Here is an 18,552-nt window from a genome sequence, read left to right on the forward strand (position 1 = left end):
TTACGTGTAAGGTCACGTGACTTGAGTTGCCGCTACGCTGGTAAAATATCATTACATTTTTTTTTAAAAATGGAGAAGTTTCTTGTGCCAAATAAGTGACCTCGTAATTCTAAATCAGATTTGGCTTCTAGTGTAAATGAGAATAGAAACATATCAGCTGGAGGCAGAGAACGGTTCAGATGTTTATTGTTCGGATTGTTGTATTGTTGCGCGAAAAAACAACTTTTGGCCATAAATACTCAATGTCAGGATGCAGCCCGGACTTTGGCCATGTGCGTTTATGTTTGGTGTTCACGTGTCTTCCCCGCCCTTGTCTCTTCCTCCCCGCCTCTGCACACCTGTTCCTCATGTGTTAATTGTCATGTCTATTTAGTCGTGCCGTGTTGCCTCGTGTCAAGTCTTGTCATGTCTTTCGTTGTGTCTTTGTTCCTGTTTTGTGTTTTTTAGTTAATAAATCTGTTTATTTTTACGCTATCCTGCATTTGGGTCTGTTTTTACCCCGCACCGCTGAAACTCGAAAAGCGAAGGCCCTGGATGCTGAACGCATCATTGATAAATTTGCCTAAATTTTAGTGCTTCTTTTAATTTATAAAATTATGAAAAAATTAAGTTGCACTGTCCTGGTGATTTGAGACACTAAATAGTAACTGGTAACTATTATTAAGCAGTATCTGGTAAATAACCCCAATGCTATAGGTGCTTGTTGTATCGCCATTAACTGAAATTCTGAAGTGTTCAATTAATGTCTATGTGAAATCATTTCATTTTGTAATATGAGTGCTTCTTTAATTTCATAAAATTAAAAAAATATTATTTGTAATGGCTCAGTTCCACCTGTAAATAAACTGGTGTGCCCTCAGCACCTGCAATCAAAATTCTCTGGTCTATTTTTGGCCGCCCCTGAGCACCAGTTTAATAAAGTTTAAGAATGTGCAAAGGACCTTAAACATTAGACGCTTATTAACGACCTGCTACATAATTCCGACAAGACACAAATACGTATACTAGGAACACCCCTAGCTAGAAATAAGGTTTAAATAGTAACTCATGTTGGCCTGGTCAAACCCTTTACCACCGTCAGTGATGGTGGTACGCAGCCTGAATTACTGAATATGTCAGTTGTGTATCTACGTATGTATAAACATGTACAGAGGAAGACAAATTCGCTGAAATTGAAAGCATACTGATGATGAATACAGAGCCATTATTTTAATTTGCTCCAAGCCTACATCACATCTGCTCATTTCACCTTTTAGTCCACCTTGTGTCATGGACATATTTAAACAAAATTAAACAAGACTCATTTTCATGAAGGTTGCCAACGATTCTCAAGGGTACCGTAGCTGGGAAACAAGATAGACAGAGAAGGCATCTTAAAATCTACTACCATACCTCTGAAGCCACACCTCTGAACAAACTCACAGATAAATATCTGCATAACAGTTCACATAGAGCAGAAATGAACTGTGCAGTAGTTGTGGCATAGAGGTAGAGTCAAAGAGAGTTTTACAAGTATAAATATCTATGTATGGAAGTCTAATATTTAATAACTTGTTCACCTTTTTCCTTTACAGACTTTAGAACAAAGGAAAGCAGTGATAACTATTTACAATGGAAAATATTACAACCATTTTAATGTTCACTCTCTCTGGTTTAAATGGAATTATAGAAAACAGATATATGTTATTTTCTTTTACAGCACTGGCATATAATTTTATCTTATTATGCAATATTACCATCATTTTTTGTATTGCATCAAATAAGCAGCTTCATGAGCCTATGTACATATTTTTGTGTAATTTATGTATAAATGCACTCTATGGCACTTCTGGTTTCTACCCTAAATTAATGTATGACTTGCTGTCCCGTATTCACTCTATTTCTTATGCAGCATGTCTGATTCAAATATTTGTTATTTATTCATCTGTTTTATGTGACCTTTCCACTTTAACAGTAATGGCTTATGACAGATATGTTGCAATATGTAGACCACTACAATACCATTCAGAAATGACAAACCTTAAAATTGTGAAATGTATCCTTTTTTGTTGGCTTGCACCATTTATTTCCATGGCTATTTTAGTCTCGTTAACCTCCAGACTGACCCTGTGTGGCTCAAATATTGAAAAGCTATATTGTGAAAATTGGGCAGTTGTTAAACTGGCATGTTCCTCTACAGCAGTGAATAATGTGATTGGATACATAATTATAATTGTGTATTTTGGACATGCCGTGTTGATTGTAAGCTCATATATTCAGTTGATTATAAAATGTAAAGCTTCACAAGAGGGCAAGTACAAATTCATGCAGACGTGTATGCCACACCTGCTCGCATTATTCAATGTTTCTATTGCCTTGCTATTTGATGTTCTTTACAGTCGATATGGTTCAGCTTCCTTTCCACAAAGCTTAAGACATTTTTTTGCTGTGGATTTCCTAGTTATGCCCCCTATTTTAAATCCCATTATTTATGGACTGAAACTGACTAAAATCCGCAAGCAAGTCATGGGAATACTATTGAGTCATTGCAGCTGTCAAAATGTGAAAAGTTAAATAAGTTTCTTTTCTTTTTTTTACTTTCTTATTAAAAATGAGTGAATTCAGAATAGTAGGAATTAATGAGTTCATGTATTTGAATCAAAGCAGAAGGAGATTAAAATTAAAAGTCTTTGTTGATTAGAATTAAGTGTTAGAGCAATATAAACATGTAAAGTGTTATGATATACGCATGTTCTTCATAGTTTGGAAAATTGTTTATCTGTGCTTTTTTCCCAAACTTTCTTTCATTTACAGATAAAATGTATTGTTTTAAAGTAAAGAAATAGAGATACACCTGAATGGTACAGTAGCATGCATGAAAACCGATCCAGTAAACTCTGTTTTCTTTAAAAAAAAAAAAAAAGCAACAAAAAATGAGCACAATAAAAAAACGTAAAAGAAAAAACTGAAACCATAAAAGTTCAGTTGTATTGTATTTTTTGTTTGTGTATTTAAAGTTTTCCATAAATTACATTAATATAAATAGTTTTATAAAGTGGTGTTTTAAATAATAATAACAACAACCAATAAATATATTTAATCAATGAGTAACTTTAAACCCACCATTATTAGTATCAGTTTGAACTGAGATTTGTAGATACACAATAGAAAGCTCTTTTTAAAGTGAACTATGCAAACCAACCACTATGTAAAGCTCTCAACAGTGTACATGTAAAAACACCAATGCACAGATGGTCATATTGAATATTTATTTCATTTTGTTGCTTTCAGTTTACTGTATATTAGAAAACATTTCTTGGTGTTTCTGTAGTATTTGAAGCTGTATGAATTTTCACTTAATGCACATTTATAGTTGCAATTAGTGATACATTACAAGATCTCATATCTTTCCTCATTAATAAAGACTGACATTATGTTCTCAATGTAGATGAAAAAATTTTATAGATGAAAAGATTTGACATACTGTAGGTACAGGAGGGTGTAATATATTCTCTGTGTGAGATGCAAATCAAGATTTAAAAACCTGCTGTAAAAAAGTGGACCAAGTTTAGAAAATAGATAAATGATAATAAACAAAGTTCTAATCAAATGAATACTTTTGACAAAATGTCAATGGCATGGAAGGCATTAATACAACTAAAAATGACACCATGCACCATCAGAGACCATGGAGGCAAAAACTCTGTGATCAGAGGGTTGGACAAAATCCCAAAATCAATGTCAAATATCACAACAAAGTCAAAACAAACCACATGACATGAACAAAACATGAAACAGCATTCATAAATCTTTGAACCATTTTCCATGCTGATGATGTCAAAGAGCTCTCTAGTAGCTCTCAGGATTACTGAACTCTAAATGCCAGGCACTGTCCAAAGGAAACAGACCCAGTAGTTGTGATGCAACAAAATACAGAGTTTTATTATCCAATATGGCTACAGGCTACATAAAAGGTAAAAATACAAAAAAAAAAAAAAAAAAAAAAAAAACAGAGAAAAAAAATTACACATAGGTCTTCAGACAGCAGGTAACAGCAAAGAATAATCGAATGAGCAGCAGTTATGTGAACAGTAAAGCCTTGTTGATGAAAGAGGTCAACAGAGGTCAGTGGAGAAAGGCCAGAGTGGTTTGAGCTAACAGAAAGACTACAGATACTCAAATAACCACTCTGTGCAACTGTGACAGGAGTGGAAAAGTATATCAGAATGCACAGCATGCCAAACCTTCAGCCTGATGGGCTACAACAGCAGAAGCCCACATTGGGTTCAGCTTCTAAAAGCAGAGGCTGCAGTGGGCACAGACTCACAAATACTGGACTGTAAAGACAGGAAAAATTTAGCCTGTTCTCATGAATCTTGATTTCTGCTGAGGCATAAGATGGTACTGTAGGATCATAATTTGATACCAGCAGCATAAGTCCCTGAACTCAAAATTCTTTGTGTCATCAGTCCAGACAGGTGGAGGTGGTGTAACGGTGTGGGAAAGGTTTTCTAGACACAAACAACAGTGTCTCAAACTGGTTTTATGAATATTACAATGCCCTTTATTATAATAGTGTTCCAAATAAAGTGTTGAATGTATATATTATTATCTATTATGTGAAATATACAATTGTATTTAGTACTTTGTAATTATGCAAGGCACAAGTTTATTGGTCCCAGATCATCAGTGTGGAGTACACAAAGAAGTTATTTTTCTACAATACTATTGAAAAGACACAGAATTGGAAGAAGTCTAAAGGGAATTGGACAGAGGTGCTGAAGCATTGCAACACTGCTTATAAAAGATGATTCATCCTTCCTATTGGAAGACACAGGCACAAGATGGTATGACATTTATTTACTTATTTTCTTTTTTAAAAGATTATTGTATACTTTGAGAGATGAAGCTTTCTAATATTAAAACTAATGTTTACTGGAGATTTGTGATTCAGCACAAATTTACCAATTCTTAATTGTTCTACCTTTAAAGAAGTAACATAAACCAATAAGGCATTGAGGATTAACATCATATGAATATACATGTTTTATATAATGTTATATAAAAACAAAGCTTTGCTTTTACTAGTCTTACTATTTGTATTCACTACATTAAACCATTGTATACTATACATATTCTTCCAGAATAAAATAGTAAAAGTGTCAAGAGCTATAAGCATTTCATAATAATAATAATATTTATTTACTTTGCTGTACTCTTTGCTGTGTAAGTGTGTGTTTTTCTGGCAAAAAGCTCAATGGCAAAGAGGAAGTTTAATACCAGTTGTACAGCATCTGCTATTGCAGACTAATTTTTAATATAATTGCTTATTTCTATTACAGATGGAGAATGCTTCCAATATCTTAGTTTTTACTCTCTCTGGATTAAATATGACAATGGAGGACAGATATGTAATTTTTTCATTCACCGCATTGATTTATCAGCTTATATTGTTGTGTAACATTACTATTATTTTTTGCGTTGCTGCAGATAAGCAGCTTCATGAGCCTATGTACATATTTTTGTGTAATTTGTGTATAAATACACTATATGGCACTTCTGGGTTCTACCCTAAATTAATGTATGACTTGCTGTCCCGTATTCACTCTATTTCTTATGCAGCATGTCTGATTCAAATATTTGTTATTTATTCATCTGTTTTATGTGACCTTTCCACTTTAACAGTAATGGCTTATGACAGATATGTTGCAATATGTAGACCACTACAATACCATTCAGAAATGACAAACCTTAAAATTGTGAAATGTATCCTTTTTTGTTGGCTTGCACCATTTATTTCCATGGCTATTTTAGTCTTGTTAACCTCCAGACTGACCCTGTGTGGCTCAAATATTGAAAAGCTATATTGTGAAAATTGGGCAGTTGTTAAACTGGCATGTTCCTCTACAGCAGTGAATAATGTGATTGGATACATAATTCTAATTGTGTATTTTGGACATGCCGTGTTGATTGTAAGCTCATATATTCAGTTGATTATAAAATGTAAAGCTTCACAAGAGGGCAAGTACAAATTCATGCAGACGTGTATGCCACACCTACTCGCATTATTCAATGTTTCTATTGCCTTGCTATTTGATGTTCTTTACAGTCGATATGGTTCAGCTTCCTTTCCACAGGGCTTAAGACATTTTTTTGCTGTGGATTTCCTAGTTATGCCCCCTATTTTAAATCCCATTATTTATGGACTAAAACTGACTAAAATCCGCAAGCAAGTCATGGGTATACTATTGAGTCATTGCAGCTGTCAAAATGTGAAAAGTTAAATAAGTTTCTTTTTTTTTTTACTTTCTTATTAAAAATGAGTGAATTCAGAATAGTAGGAATTAATGAGTTCATGTATTTGAATCAAAGCAGAAGGAGATTAAAATTAAAAGTCTTTGTTGATTAGAATTAAGTGTTAGAGCAATATAAACATGTAAAGTGTTATGATATACGCATGTTCTTCATAGTTTGGAAAATTGTTTATCTGTGCTTTTTTCCCAAACTTTCTTTCATTTACAGATAAAATGTATTGTTTTAAAGTAAAGAAATAGAGATACACCTGAATGGTACAGTAGCATGCATGAAAACCGATCCAGTAAACTCTGTTTTCTTTAAAAAAAAAAAAAAAAGCAACAAAAAATGAGCACAATAAAAAAAACGTAAGAGAAAAAACTGAAACCATAAAAGTTCAGTTGTATTGTATTTTTTGTTTGTGTATTTAAAGTTTTCCATAAATTACATTAATATAAATAGTTTTATAAAGTGGTGTTTTAAATAATAATAACAACAACCAATAAATATATTTAATCAATGAGTAACTTTAAACCCACCATTATTAGTATCAGTTTGAACTGAGATTTGTAGATACACAATAGAAAGCTCTTTTAAAGTGAACTATGCAAACCAACCACTATGTAAAGCTCTCAACAGTGTACATGTAAAAACACCAATGCACAGATGGTCATATTGAATATTTATTTCATTTTGTTGCTTTCAGTTTACTGTATATTAGAAAACATTTCTTGGTGTTTCTGTAGTATTTGAAGCTGTATGAATTTTCACTTTTTATTTTGCACATTTATAGTTGCAATTAGTGATACATTACAAGATCTCATATCTTTCCTCATTAATAAAGACTGACATTATGTTCTCAATGTAGATGAAAAAATTTTATAGATGAAAAGATTTGACATACTGTAGGTACAGGAGGGTGTAATATATTCTCTGTGTGAGATGCAAATCAAGATTTAAAAACCTGCTGTAAAAAATTGGACCAAGTTTAGAAAATAGATAAATGATAATAAACAAAGTTCTAATCAAATGAATACTTTTGACAAAATGTCAATGGTATGGAAGGCATTAATACAACTAAAAATGACACCATGCACCCTCAGAGACCATGGAGGCAAAAACTCTGTGATCAGAGGGTTGGACAAAATACCAAAATCAATGTCAAATATCACAACAAAGTCAAAACAAACCACATGACATGAACAAAACATGAAACAGCATTCATAAATCTTTGAACCATTTTCCATGCTGATGATGACAAAGAGAGGGGGCACGGTGGCTTAGTGGTTAGCACGTTCGCCTCACACCTCCAGGGTTCCCCCCTCCACCTTGTGTGTGTGGAGTTTGCATGTTCTCCCCGTGCCTCGGGGGTTTCCTCCGGGTACTCCGGTTTCCTCCCCCGGTCCAAAGACATGCATGGTAGGTTGATTGGCATCTCTGGAAAATTGTCCGTAGTGTGTGATTGCGTGAGTGAACGAGAGTGTGTGTGGGTGTGCCCTGTGATGGGTTGGCACTCCGTCCAGGGTGTATCCTGCCTTGATGCCCGATGACGCCTGAGATAGGCACAGGCTCCCCGTGACCCGAGGTAGTTCGGATAAGCGGTAGAAAATGAATGAATGAATGAATGATGTCAAAGAGCTCTCTAGTAGCTCTCAGGATTACTGAACTCTAAATGCCAGGCACTGTCCAAAGGAAACAGACCCAGTAGTTGTGATGCAACAAAATACAGAGTTTTATTATCCAATATGGCTACAGGCTATATAAAAGGTAAAAATACAAAAAAAAAAAAAAAAAAAACAGAGAAAAAAAATTACACATAGGTCTTCAGACAGCAGGTAACAGCAAAGAATAATCGAATGAGCAGCAGTTATGTGAACAGTAAAGCCTTGTTGATGAAAGAGGTCAACAGAGGTCAGTGGAGAAAGGCCAGAGTGGTTTGAGCTAACAGAAAGACTACAGATACTCAAATAACCACTCTGTGCAACTGTGACAGGAGTGGAAAAGTATATCAGAATGCACAGCATGCCAAACCTTCAGCCTGATGGGCTACAACAGCAGAAGCCCACATTGGGTTCAGCTTCTAAAAGCAGAGGCTGCAGTGGGCACAGACTCACAAATACTGGACCGTAAAGACAGGAAAAATTTAGCCTGTTCTCATGAATCTTGATTTCTGCTGAGGCATAAGATGGTACTGTAGGATCATAATTTGATACCAGCAGCATAAGTCCCTGAACTCAAAATTCTTTGTGTCATCAGTCCAGACAGGTGGAGGTGGTGTAACGGTGTGGGAAAGGTTTTCTAGGCACAAACAACAGTGTCTTAAACTGGTTTTATGAATATTACAATGCCCTTTATTATAATAGTGTTCCAAATAAAGTGTTGAATGTATATATTATTATCTATTATGTGAAATATACAATTGTATTTAGTACTTTGTAATTATGCAAGGCACAAGTTTATTGGTCCCAGATCATCAGTGTGGAGTACACAAAGAAGTTATTTTTCTTCAATACTATTGAAAAGACACAGAATTGGAAGAAGTCTAAAGGGAATTGGACAGAGGTGCTGAAGCATTGCAACACTGCTTATAAAAGATGATTCATCCTTCCTATTGGAAGACACAGGCACAAGATGGTATGACATTTATTTACTTATTTTCTTTTTTAAAAGATTATTGTATACTTTGAGAGATGAAGCTTTCTAATATTAAAACTAATGTTTACTGGAGATTTGTGATTCAGCACAAATTTACCAATTCTTAATTGTTCTACCTTTAAAGAAGTAACATAAACCAATAAGGCATTGAGGATTAACATCATATGAATATACATGTTTTATATAATGTTATATAAAAACAAAGCTTTGCTTTTACTAGTCTTACTATTTGTATTCACTACGTTAAACCATTGTATACTATACATATTCTTCCAGAATAAAATAGTAAAAGTGTCAAGAGCTATAAGCATTTCAAAATAATAATAATATTTATTTACTTTGCTGTACTCTTTGTTGTGTAAGTGTGTGTTTTTCTAGCAAAAAGCTCAATGGCAAAGAGGAAGTTTAATACCAGTTGTACAGCATCTGCTATTGCAGACTAATTTTTAATATAAGTGCTTATTTTTATTACAGATGGAGAATGCTTCCAATATCTTAGTTTTTACTCTCTCTGGATTAAATATGACAATGGAGGACAGATATGTGATTTTTTCATTCACTGCATTGATTTATCAGCTTATATTGTTGTGTAACATTACTATTATTTTTTGCATTGCTGCAGATAAGCAGCTTCATGAGCCTATGTACATATTTTTGTGTAATTTGTGTATAAATACACTATATGGCACTTCTGGCTTCTACCCTAAATTCATGTATGACTTACTTACCCCATTTCATGTTATTTCATATGCGGGATGTCTTATTCAGGTTTTTGTTATTTATTCTTCTGCTTTGTGTGATTATTCAACTTTAACAGTAATGGCCTATGACAGATATGTTGCAATATGTAAACCATTAGAATACCATTCAGAAATGACAAATCAAAAAATTGTAAAATGTATTATTTTTTGTTGGCTTCCACCATTTATTTGCATGTCTGTTGTAGTCTTATTAGCAGCAAGACTAACCTTATGTGGCTCAACTATCGAAAAGCTTTATTGTGAAACCTGGGCAATTGCTAAACTGGCCTGTTCCTCTACAACAGTAAATAATGTAATTGGATACATAGTTATATTAACATATTTTGGACATGCAGTACTGATTGCATTCTCATATATTCACTTGATTAAAAATTGCAGGAAGTCAAAGGAGAGCAAATATAAATTCATGCAGACTTGTGTGCCTCACTTAGTGGCACTGTTTAACATAACCATTGCATTATTGTTTGATGTCTTTTACAGTCGATATGGATCACATTTCTTACCTCAAACTTTGAGAAATTTCATGGCACTCGAAGTCCTCTTTATACCTCCCATTTTAAATCCCCTTATTTATGGATTAAAACTTACTAAAATACGGAAGCAAGTCATGAGATTGTTCCTCAGACACAACTAATATAGAATATTTACACATAATTTATCTTAATTTCTCTGAGCCAAAAGGCCAGTCAGCCAAGGGAATGTGTTTTATTATGTGGATAAACTACAACATGAATGTATTACTTGATCAATTCAGTGAACTGAACACCTGAAACACCATATCATGTCAGCATTTGGTTCATTTTTATTATCATTTTTGGTTTGGTTCTGCAGTCCATGGTTAAATCTGTGCTGTACGGCCTTTGAGCAGATAGTATGAACCATCAACTGCTCAGGTTTATACTTGTATTAGTTTCTCCATGTGTAGGTTTTTTTCTTTTTCTATTTTGTAAAGTGTTTTCCAAATAAATAAATAAACTGTATGACTGCAACTGATTTAATATGATTGAGTACAAAGCGTGTTACAAAGGCGTGCTGTAGAAAATTCTGAATGCTGTATTCAAACATTTTAACATGGCTTACTGAAATGATGGTACCCATAAAAACAGAAGTATTTTACAGAAATATACATGTCATTGTTATAAGATTATAATCATGTATATCAAGACAAATTGTCACCTGAGGGGAAATTTGGGTGCTTAGCAGACATTCAATTTATATATAAAAAAAACACACGCACACAGTGAAAAAGACATCAATGCAAGAGACAGGATAAGATAATTAAAAAAAAAAAAAAAAAAAAAAAACACAGGCATGATAGTATTGCAGGTTTTCCATAATTAACCAAATTAACCAAAACTTTGGATAAAAGTAGTTCTTCTGTGATTGTGTAAGCAGTAGTGGCCAAGAAGTTTAGAAGTTTAGTGACCAAGAAGTTTAGATGTTTGGAACATCTGGAAGTGTCTGTCTCATTCTGCTGTTTCATTGACAGTAAATGCTTACTAATGTAACTGAATGTATTTTTTCTCTAGCTCAGGGAATGTTATTTTGTAGCCTATTAAAACTATACATATACAGATTTAAGCACAGACAACTGTATTCAATGTATTTGTATAGATGTGTTAAAATTTGCATAAAAGAATGAGACATTCAAGGGACCAATGTGGTAGATGTTTACAGATATTGTTTTCAGAATATTAGAGCTGAGAGAGGAAAAACGATGGTCTTCAGGACCCTGGAGCTGATTCCATCAAACCCCATAACATTTTCCAAAACAGTTCAGATTAGATCAAAGTGTATTAAAATAGGTTAAAGAAAAGAAAGTAAGTTCTTTCTAGAAATTTAGGGCCTGTGAACAAACCCACAACTCCTAATGCTCCAGATAATAAACTCACCTAAAGAAGTCGCACCTAAAAGATTTTTTATTGACCACAGTTGTCAGTTTTGCTAGCACAATTGCAAAAGGGTTTTTTAATAATCAATTAAGCTAATAAAATTTTTAACATGAATTAGCAATCATAACATGAGATTGACACAGAGGACTGGTGATAATAATGGGCCTCTGTGCTATAATGTAGATCTTTCTTGAAAATAATTCTTAATAATTCTCTGATTAAGTTTATGGTTTTTTAAATGGATAAAAAAAAAATTTTCTTTGGAAAAAAAATACATTTCCAAGTGACCCAAAACTTTTGAATGGTAGTGTACATTCCACAAACTGTGAACAACTTGTGAGTGTGAAGGAGAGGTATACATGAATAAAATCACTAGAAATTGCTATGAATAGAACATGCTAACCATTAAGCAAATACTGTACCCCATAAACCTGAGACATTAATTTTAAAGAAGACATCAACAGAATTAAATTTACAAGCTAGCAGTGTTTTTATTTGTTAGCGAAATTCGCTTGGAAAAGTATGAGTAGAAATTTGCTTGCAGTCATAAAATTCAACAGTTAAAATTAAGTCATTACCTTGCAGTTTGAATTATAAATACTGTCAATTTAGCAATTTGTAAAATGTTGTTCTTTTTTAGTGTATAAAACATTTATCAGAATAAATAGCAGTAAAAACAAACTTACATGGGACATTTAATTAATTGTTTATTGTGATTAAATAATGTTTTTCACTTAGGGGAAATCTTAAGAGAATTGTCAGTAGAGGAGTACAAAGCTTCTTATAAAAATGATCCAGTCATCTCTTCAATGGAAGAAACACAAAGACATGAGATGGTATGGCATCATTTTTTATTTACTTTTTAAAAACTAATAAGATTCTAAAATTCCTTTAAATTATAAAATATATTAATCTGTTTATAGTTTAATAATAACAATAATTTGAACATATGTTCGTATGCAAATATAAATTAAATAATATGTGTAACATATTGATGTAGTCAGAAATTAAACCTGATTACTTTTTCTATTATAGACTCAATCCAGAATGAATAATGTTTCCAACGTCTTAGTGTTCTCCCTCTCTGAATTAAATGTAACAATGGAAACCAGATATGTTTTTATTTCATTGACCACATTGGTTTATCATGTTATCTTGTTGTGCAACATTATTGTTATTTCATGTATTGTCTTAGATAAGCAGCTTCATGAGCCTATGTACATATTTTTGTGTAATTTATGTATAAATGCAGTTTATGGCACTACAGGCTTTTACCCTAAATTTATATATGATTTACTGAGCCAGTTTCATGAAATTTCATATGTTGGATGTCTGATTCAGGTATTTGTTATTTATTCATCTGCTTTATGTGATGTATCAACTCTGACAGTAATGGCATATGACCGGTATGTGGCTATATGTAAACCACTAGAATACCACACAGAAATGAACAGCCAAAAAGTTGTAAAATGTCTCCTTCTATGTTGGTTTCCACCATTAATTTGTATGACTATTGTTGTGTTGTTAGCATCAAGACTAACTCTATGTGGTTCAAATATCGAAAAATTATATTGTGAAACATGGGCAGTTGTTAAAATGGCCTGTTCCTCTACAGTAGTAAACAATGTGATTGGATATATAGTTATTATTGTTTATTTTGGACATGCAGTATTGATTGTTTATTCATACATTCACTTGATTAGAAACTGCACAAAATCAAAGGAGAGCAAATATAGGTTTATGCAGACTTGTGTGCCGCATCTACTTGCACTGTTGAATATTGCTGTTGCTTTGTTGTTTGATGTATTTTACAGTCGATATGGCTATACATCTTTACCTGAAGGTTTACGAAACTTCATGGCATTGGACTTTTTGTTTGTACCTCCTGTTTTAAATCCCATTATTTATGGACTAAAACTGGCAAAAATACGAAAGAAAGTGATAAAAATGATCTTAAAAATTAACATAATTAAAACATAAACTGGAAATGGTTCGATTTAAAGTAACAGCAGAAAAACCTGGACAATGCAACTACAAATTTAATGAATTTTGACTGTAAACTGTTCTAAGTGTTTACAGTATGTATGAAATTACAATGAAACATTTTGAGATATTTAGTATACCACATACACATGACAGGACCAAACACCTTGACTATAACTCTCTAAAACAGTAAACAAAATAAAATAAAATATGCTGCATACAGTTGGAAACTTTATTTAGTACATTTAAGTTAAAAGCTCACAAAAGTATAACCCATAGCTACTTAGTTCCCTCAGGACTGTTCATGAGTGAGTTTTTTTTTTTTTATACTGTAGATATCGTTCAATGTTCATACTCTATGTAAAACAAGTATTTCTGTTGAAACTATCAGGAAATTGACTGCAGGAACTTGAAAGCTGGAAGTGCATTTCAAGGTATTTACATCTACTGTACATGTGTTACATAAAATCTTTGGTATCTGACAACACAATTTTTGTCTGATACAAAAATATCGAAACAGAGAAGTTAAAGTAAATCACACATGTATGCAATAACTTCTTCAAGTTTGCAACTAGTGACATCACAATTTTTTTTGTAATGTTTTTCCAGGATTTTACTGCAGTCAATTTCAAATGTTCACTTTCATCTTAATAAGGTCAGGTGATAGATAAGAAGTCTAAAACATTCAATTTCTTCCCCTAATAAAATGTTTTGCTGATCTGGCAGTGTGTTTTGTATCATTGCCTTGCTGCACAATAGAGATCTTCCTGATTAATTTGTATGCTTTTCTCTGTAAATTGTTCAGAGCTTTTACTGTTTAAAAAAAAGAAACAATTAACAGCCAGTCCAACTACCTGTTCTCTTATACACAATGTGTTATTATGCAGAGAGTCTCCTAAAGAAACAAAAAAAGACACTCAAATTCAATTTAATCCAAGTTTAATTGTATAGCACGTTTAACAATTGACATTGTCTGAAAGCAGCTTTACAGAACATAAACATAAAACAAAAGGTTATTATAAAGAATAATATAAAGATTAACAGAATACAAAATTGCGGGATGGTTCTGTTCTGTGAGAATTTTTCTCATGCGCCTGTCCGTGCACATGCAGGGACGGGGCTGAGAGGCAGCGCTGGGGAATGAATAGACCCCCGTTATTGTGCAGAAGCAGAACCGAAGTTGCGCGAGGCGCGAACAGATTGTTACGTTTTGTTTTTGTTTTTTTAATGGGGGGTGGGGGTGTGGGGGTGGGGGGGTTGAGTGTTTAGGTCCACTAAGCTAGTGGAGACGGCGGAGGGTGCGTCGCCCTGGGCTGGCTTTGCAGCGTAATCGCAACAAGCTTGTTGCTAAAAACACATACGCCCCTGCCGCATGATATGACAACGCATGTTGCATACCCACTAAGCTATAGTATAGGCGGCAGGGTAAGCATCACCCAGGGCGAGCGTAGCGTGCGCAGCTAGCATGTTACGGAAGGGTGTTGGATCGCAGCGGCGGCGATGCGTAGGTGCGGCTCGAAGGCGAGAATTTAAAGAAGGGAAAATTACGGAAGTCGTGCCGGATTGGTGCGCCTCGTGAACAGCTGATTAGCAGCTGACGCAGCTTACTACTTGGCCTGCCTGAATACATGTTATCAATACAATTATCATTTTATCAATACTTATTTGCTTAGTAGAATGCAGATCTAAATCCTTCACCAAACTTACACACATAGACAAAATTTACAAATTGATTGAGCTAAAATGATTTTACAAGAAAGATCGACTTGGAGAAAGACTCCAAAAGATTGAGTGGAGTAATAAACTGAAAAGATGTTTTAACAAAGTATTCATTTTGTTGTATGCACACTTATGCATCTAGGGTAATGCATTATTTTCTTTCTTTCTTTTATAACTAAAAATGTTTATTTCACATGTTTTCTTACAAATATTTTATGGTCACTCTGGTCACTCTGCCGAACAGTTCGGTACAAGATCCCTTTATCTACTGACAACTTTTCCCATTCTCGTTTCAGCAGCTTTATCTTAGGGTTGGTGCTCTGAATACTACTGGCAGGCTTTTTGTGACAAACCGCTTTCCACACTTCTCCTATTAGTACATCATCTCTCTGGGCAGTCTGAAACTCACTCAGGCTAAGAGCAGGTGACTGGTCTACAGCTAATGCAGTAGCATGACAGTAAGCTTTTGGAACAGCAGACACCTGAGCTCCTGCCTGTCGCACAACACACGAATAAGTAACATCTCCTGTTCTCCTTCCTTCAGACACAGCCTGACAAAGAGCTCTTACACCAGCCATAGGGATTTCCTGCCAATCATCATTAGGACTTAAGGGAGTATGAGGCCTCTTGGATAATGCATCTGCATCAATATTCTTTCGGCTAGGTCTGTATTTCAAGTTGAAATTGTAGGTGGTCAAGGCGGACAACCAGTCGCATCAAGCTTTTTTTGCTGACTTCATTATGTATGTTAAGGGGTTGTTATCGGTTCTATCCTCACTCTGAACACCATAAAAGATACTCATGCAGTCTATCCACGACTGCCCACTTCAGAGCTAGAAACTCCAGCTTGTGGGCTGGATAGTTTCTTTCTGAAGGGGAAAGGCTGCGACTGATAAAAGCAACTGGGCGTAATCCTTTATCATGTTCCTGATACAGAACTCCCCCAAGGCCATCCATGCTCGCATCCACATGGAGAACATAAGACTCATTGGCATCCGCAAAGGCTAACACCGGGGCTTGAGTCAAACACTTTTTGAGAGTTTGGAATGCCGTATCACACTGAGCAGTCCATCGAGACCCAAATGGTTCAGAAGATTTGTGACAGGTTTTGGTACTGGTCACAGGTGAATTATTTCCTTTCTTCTTTGAAGTACCTGTAGAGGATGAATAGCCCTGCAGTAATTCATTGAGAGGTCTGCTCAACTTTGAGAAGTCCTTTACAAAGTGCCTGTAATATCCAAAAAACCCTAAAAATGATCTGAGTTCAGTCACTGTTTGGGGCTGAGGCCAAGATACAATGGCCTCAATCTTGGAAGGGTCAGTAGATATTACCTCCTGTGACACAATATGTCCTACATAGTTCACAGAGGTTCTGCCAAATTGACACTTATCAAGGGAGATCTTTAGCCCTTTTTCTCCCAACCTGTCTAAGACTTTCAACAGGCGCTCTTCATGCTCTTCAAGCGTTTTCCCAAAAATGATCAAATCATCCAGGTACACTAAAACTTCAAGGAAGTTCATATCTCCTACTGTCCATTCCATGACCCTTTGAAAAGTGGCTGGTGCCCCACAGATGCCCTGCGGCATGTGCTCAAATTGATAGAAGCCAACAGGACAGATGAAGGCGGTCTTTTCCTTATCAGAGGCACTCATGGGTATCTGGTAGTATCCACTCCTCAGGTCTAGAACAGTAAACCATTTGCTCACAGAAAGACTATGCAGAGCATCCTCAATACGGGAAAAACTGTGTACTGATCGGGTGTGGTCCGTTGATTGAGCGTCCGATAGTCCATACACATTCTGACCTTTCCTGACTTTTTGCGCACCACTACTATAGGAGAAGCAAAAGGGCTTCGAGACTCAGATATAATGCCAGCACTCTGCATTTCTTGTATGTGGAGCCACACATCTTCAAAGTCTGCCGGTGCAAGGCGCCGTGATCTTTCCCTAAAGGGGCGTGAAGCATTCAACCTTATCTCATGGGTGGTACTTTTTGAACATCCCACATCCCACTCATGTAGAGAAAACACGTCTCTTCTCTGCATCATTTTGTCACACAAGCTCCATTTGGCTGCTTCGGGCATTGGAGAATCTCCAAAATCAAAAGATGCAGGTGACAAAGTAGGTTGCTCTGGTGTTGATTTAGAGGCAAGATGTGGGACTAAGGACACTGGAAATACATGAGCAAGGGGAGTTCCTCGCTTCACAAATACCTCTTTTGTAGAAACGTTCTTGACGGTCACTGTGACCCGCCGGGTGGATACAACGGATGCAGAATGAAGTTCAGGCCTCACCTCAAGATCATCAGAACTGGTGTCAGCAACAGCTGCTCTGTCTATAAGCACTAGAGACTCAATCATGTGCCCAGGAAACTTAACTAATCCAGGAAGTTGCAAAACTTCTTCTGGCTTCAAGACCAGAGGTTTATGCTTCACAAACCAGACTGTTCCATGCTTATCTGAATCCTCCTGTAATGCATTCGTTTGCTGAATGGACTCATATGCTTCTCTAATTACTGGATGTACTGTCAACACATTCAAGAACTCCTCACCAGCTTGCTTGCGACAAGACTCAAACAAGTTTTTAACTAAGCTAGTGTTGGTCCCGACCAAAATGGCTACACCATCTCGCTTTACAGGGTCAGGGCATACAATGACAAGCGTGTCCACCACATGTCTCACTCCAGCAATGCTTTCTGTGAATTCAAGTCTGAGGGGCAAGTATCCATCATAGGGGTATTTATGAGAGCTTAGACCCCAGATCTCAAGATTTTCCACTGGCTGAATCTCTACCGCAGTTTTTATGATACTTATCTGAAACACGTAAAGAAGGGTAACCTGAGAACCGCTGTCAAGAAGAGCTTTTGTGTAAATCCCTTCTATCTGGACAGGAACTTCAGAGACAGGCCCTACTAAACCATTTGGCAGTTTTGGCTTAGCAACATCAAGCATAATTGTACCATGAGCAGAACGTGTGGTCTCAGGAGCCCGGTGCCGTTCCTTCACTGAGCCCCTGACCAGTTTCCCTGCAGGCGATGCATTTTGATCAGTTTTTGGTTCACCTTCCTGAGGTCTTCAGGTGCCTTACATTCTCGCTTTGTATGTCCATCTTCACCGCATTTGTAGCAAAAGACTGTTGGCGCAGATGGCTTGGGGATCTTTGGGTTTTGAAAGTCATCCCGGTTTACTCTCTCAGGTAGGTAATGGGGCACTTTCTGAGAAACACAATCAGAAACTGAAGTCACTGTAGCCACATTCAATAGTTGACTC

At 35.5% G+C, this 18,552-nt stretch overlaps 4 protein-coding genes across 4 annotated transcripts; all 4 read left to right on the top strand.

Moving 5' to 3' along the window:
• The first annotated feature begins 1,611 nt into the window (after window positions 1-1,611).
• LOC132858546 (olfactory receptor 52K1-like) lies at window positions 1,612-2,553 on the top strand. The gene has a single exon (XM_060888931.1). It carries the CDS (start codon window positions 1,612-1,614, stop codon window positions 2,551-2,553), a length of 942 nt encoding a protein of 313 aa, XP_060744914.1.
• A 2,193-nt stretch (window positions 2,554-4,746) lies between these two features.
• LOC132858178 (olfactory receptor 1D2-like) lies at window positions 4,747-6,286 on the top strand. The gene is made up of 2 exons (XM_060888414.1): window positions 4,747-4,826; window positions 5,322-6,286. The coding sequence occupies exons 1-2, from the start codon at window positions 4,824-4,826 to the stop codon at window positions 6,261-6,263; spliced, it is 945 nt and encodes a 314-aa protein (XP_060744397.1). The 5' UTR covers window positions 4,747-4,823; the 3' UTR covers window positions 6,264-6,286.
• Window positions 6,287-8,826: 2,540 nt separating this feature from the next.
• Window positions 8,827-10,522, top strand: LOC132858150 (olfactory receptor 52L1-like). The gene is made up of 2 exons (XM_060888372.1): window positions 8,827-8,907; window positions 9,403-10,522. Exons 1-2 carry the CDS (start codon window positions 8,905-8,907, stop codon window positions 10,321-10,323), a joined length of 924 nt encoding a protein of 307 aa, XP_060744355.1. The 5' UTR covers window positions 8,827-8,904; the 3' UTR covers window positions 10,324-10,522.
• A 2,103-nt stretch (window positions 10,523-12,625) lies between these two features.
• Window positions 12,626-13,561, top strand: LOC132858547 (olfactory receptor 1500-like). Its single transcript, XM_060888932.1, has one exon. The coding sequence runs from the start codon at window positions 12,629-12,631 to the stop codon at window positions 13,559-13,561; it is 933 nt and encodes a 310-aa protein (XP_060744915.1). The 5' UTR covers window positions 12,626-12,628.
• Window positions 13,562-18,552: the final 4,991 nt, after the last annotated feature.

Source organism: Tachysurus vachellii, chromosome 15, assembly GCF_030014155.1.
Source record: "Tachysurus vachellii isolate PV-2020 chromosome 15, HZAU_Pvac_v1, whole genome shotgun sequence".
Taxonomy (NCBI): domain Eukaryota; kingdom Metazoa; phylum Chordata; class Actinopteri; order Siluriformes; family Bagridae; genus Tachysurus; species Tachysurus vachellii.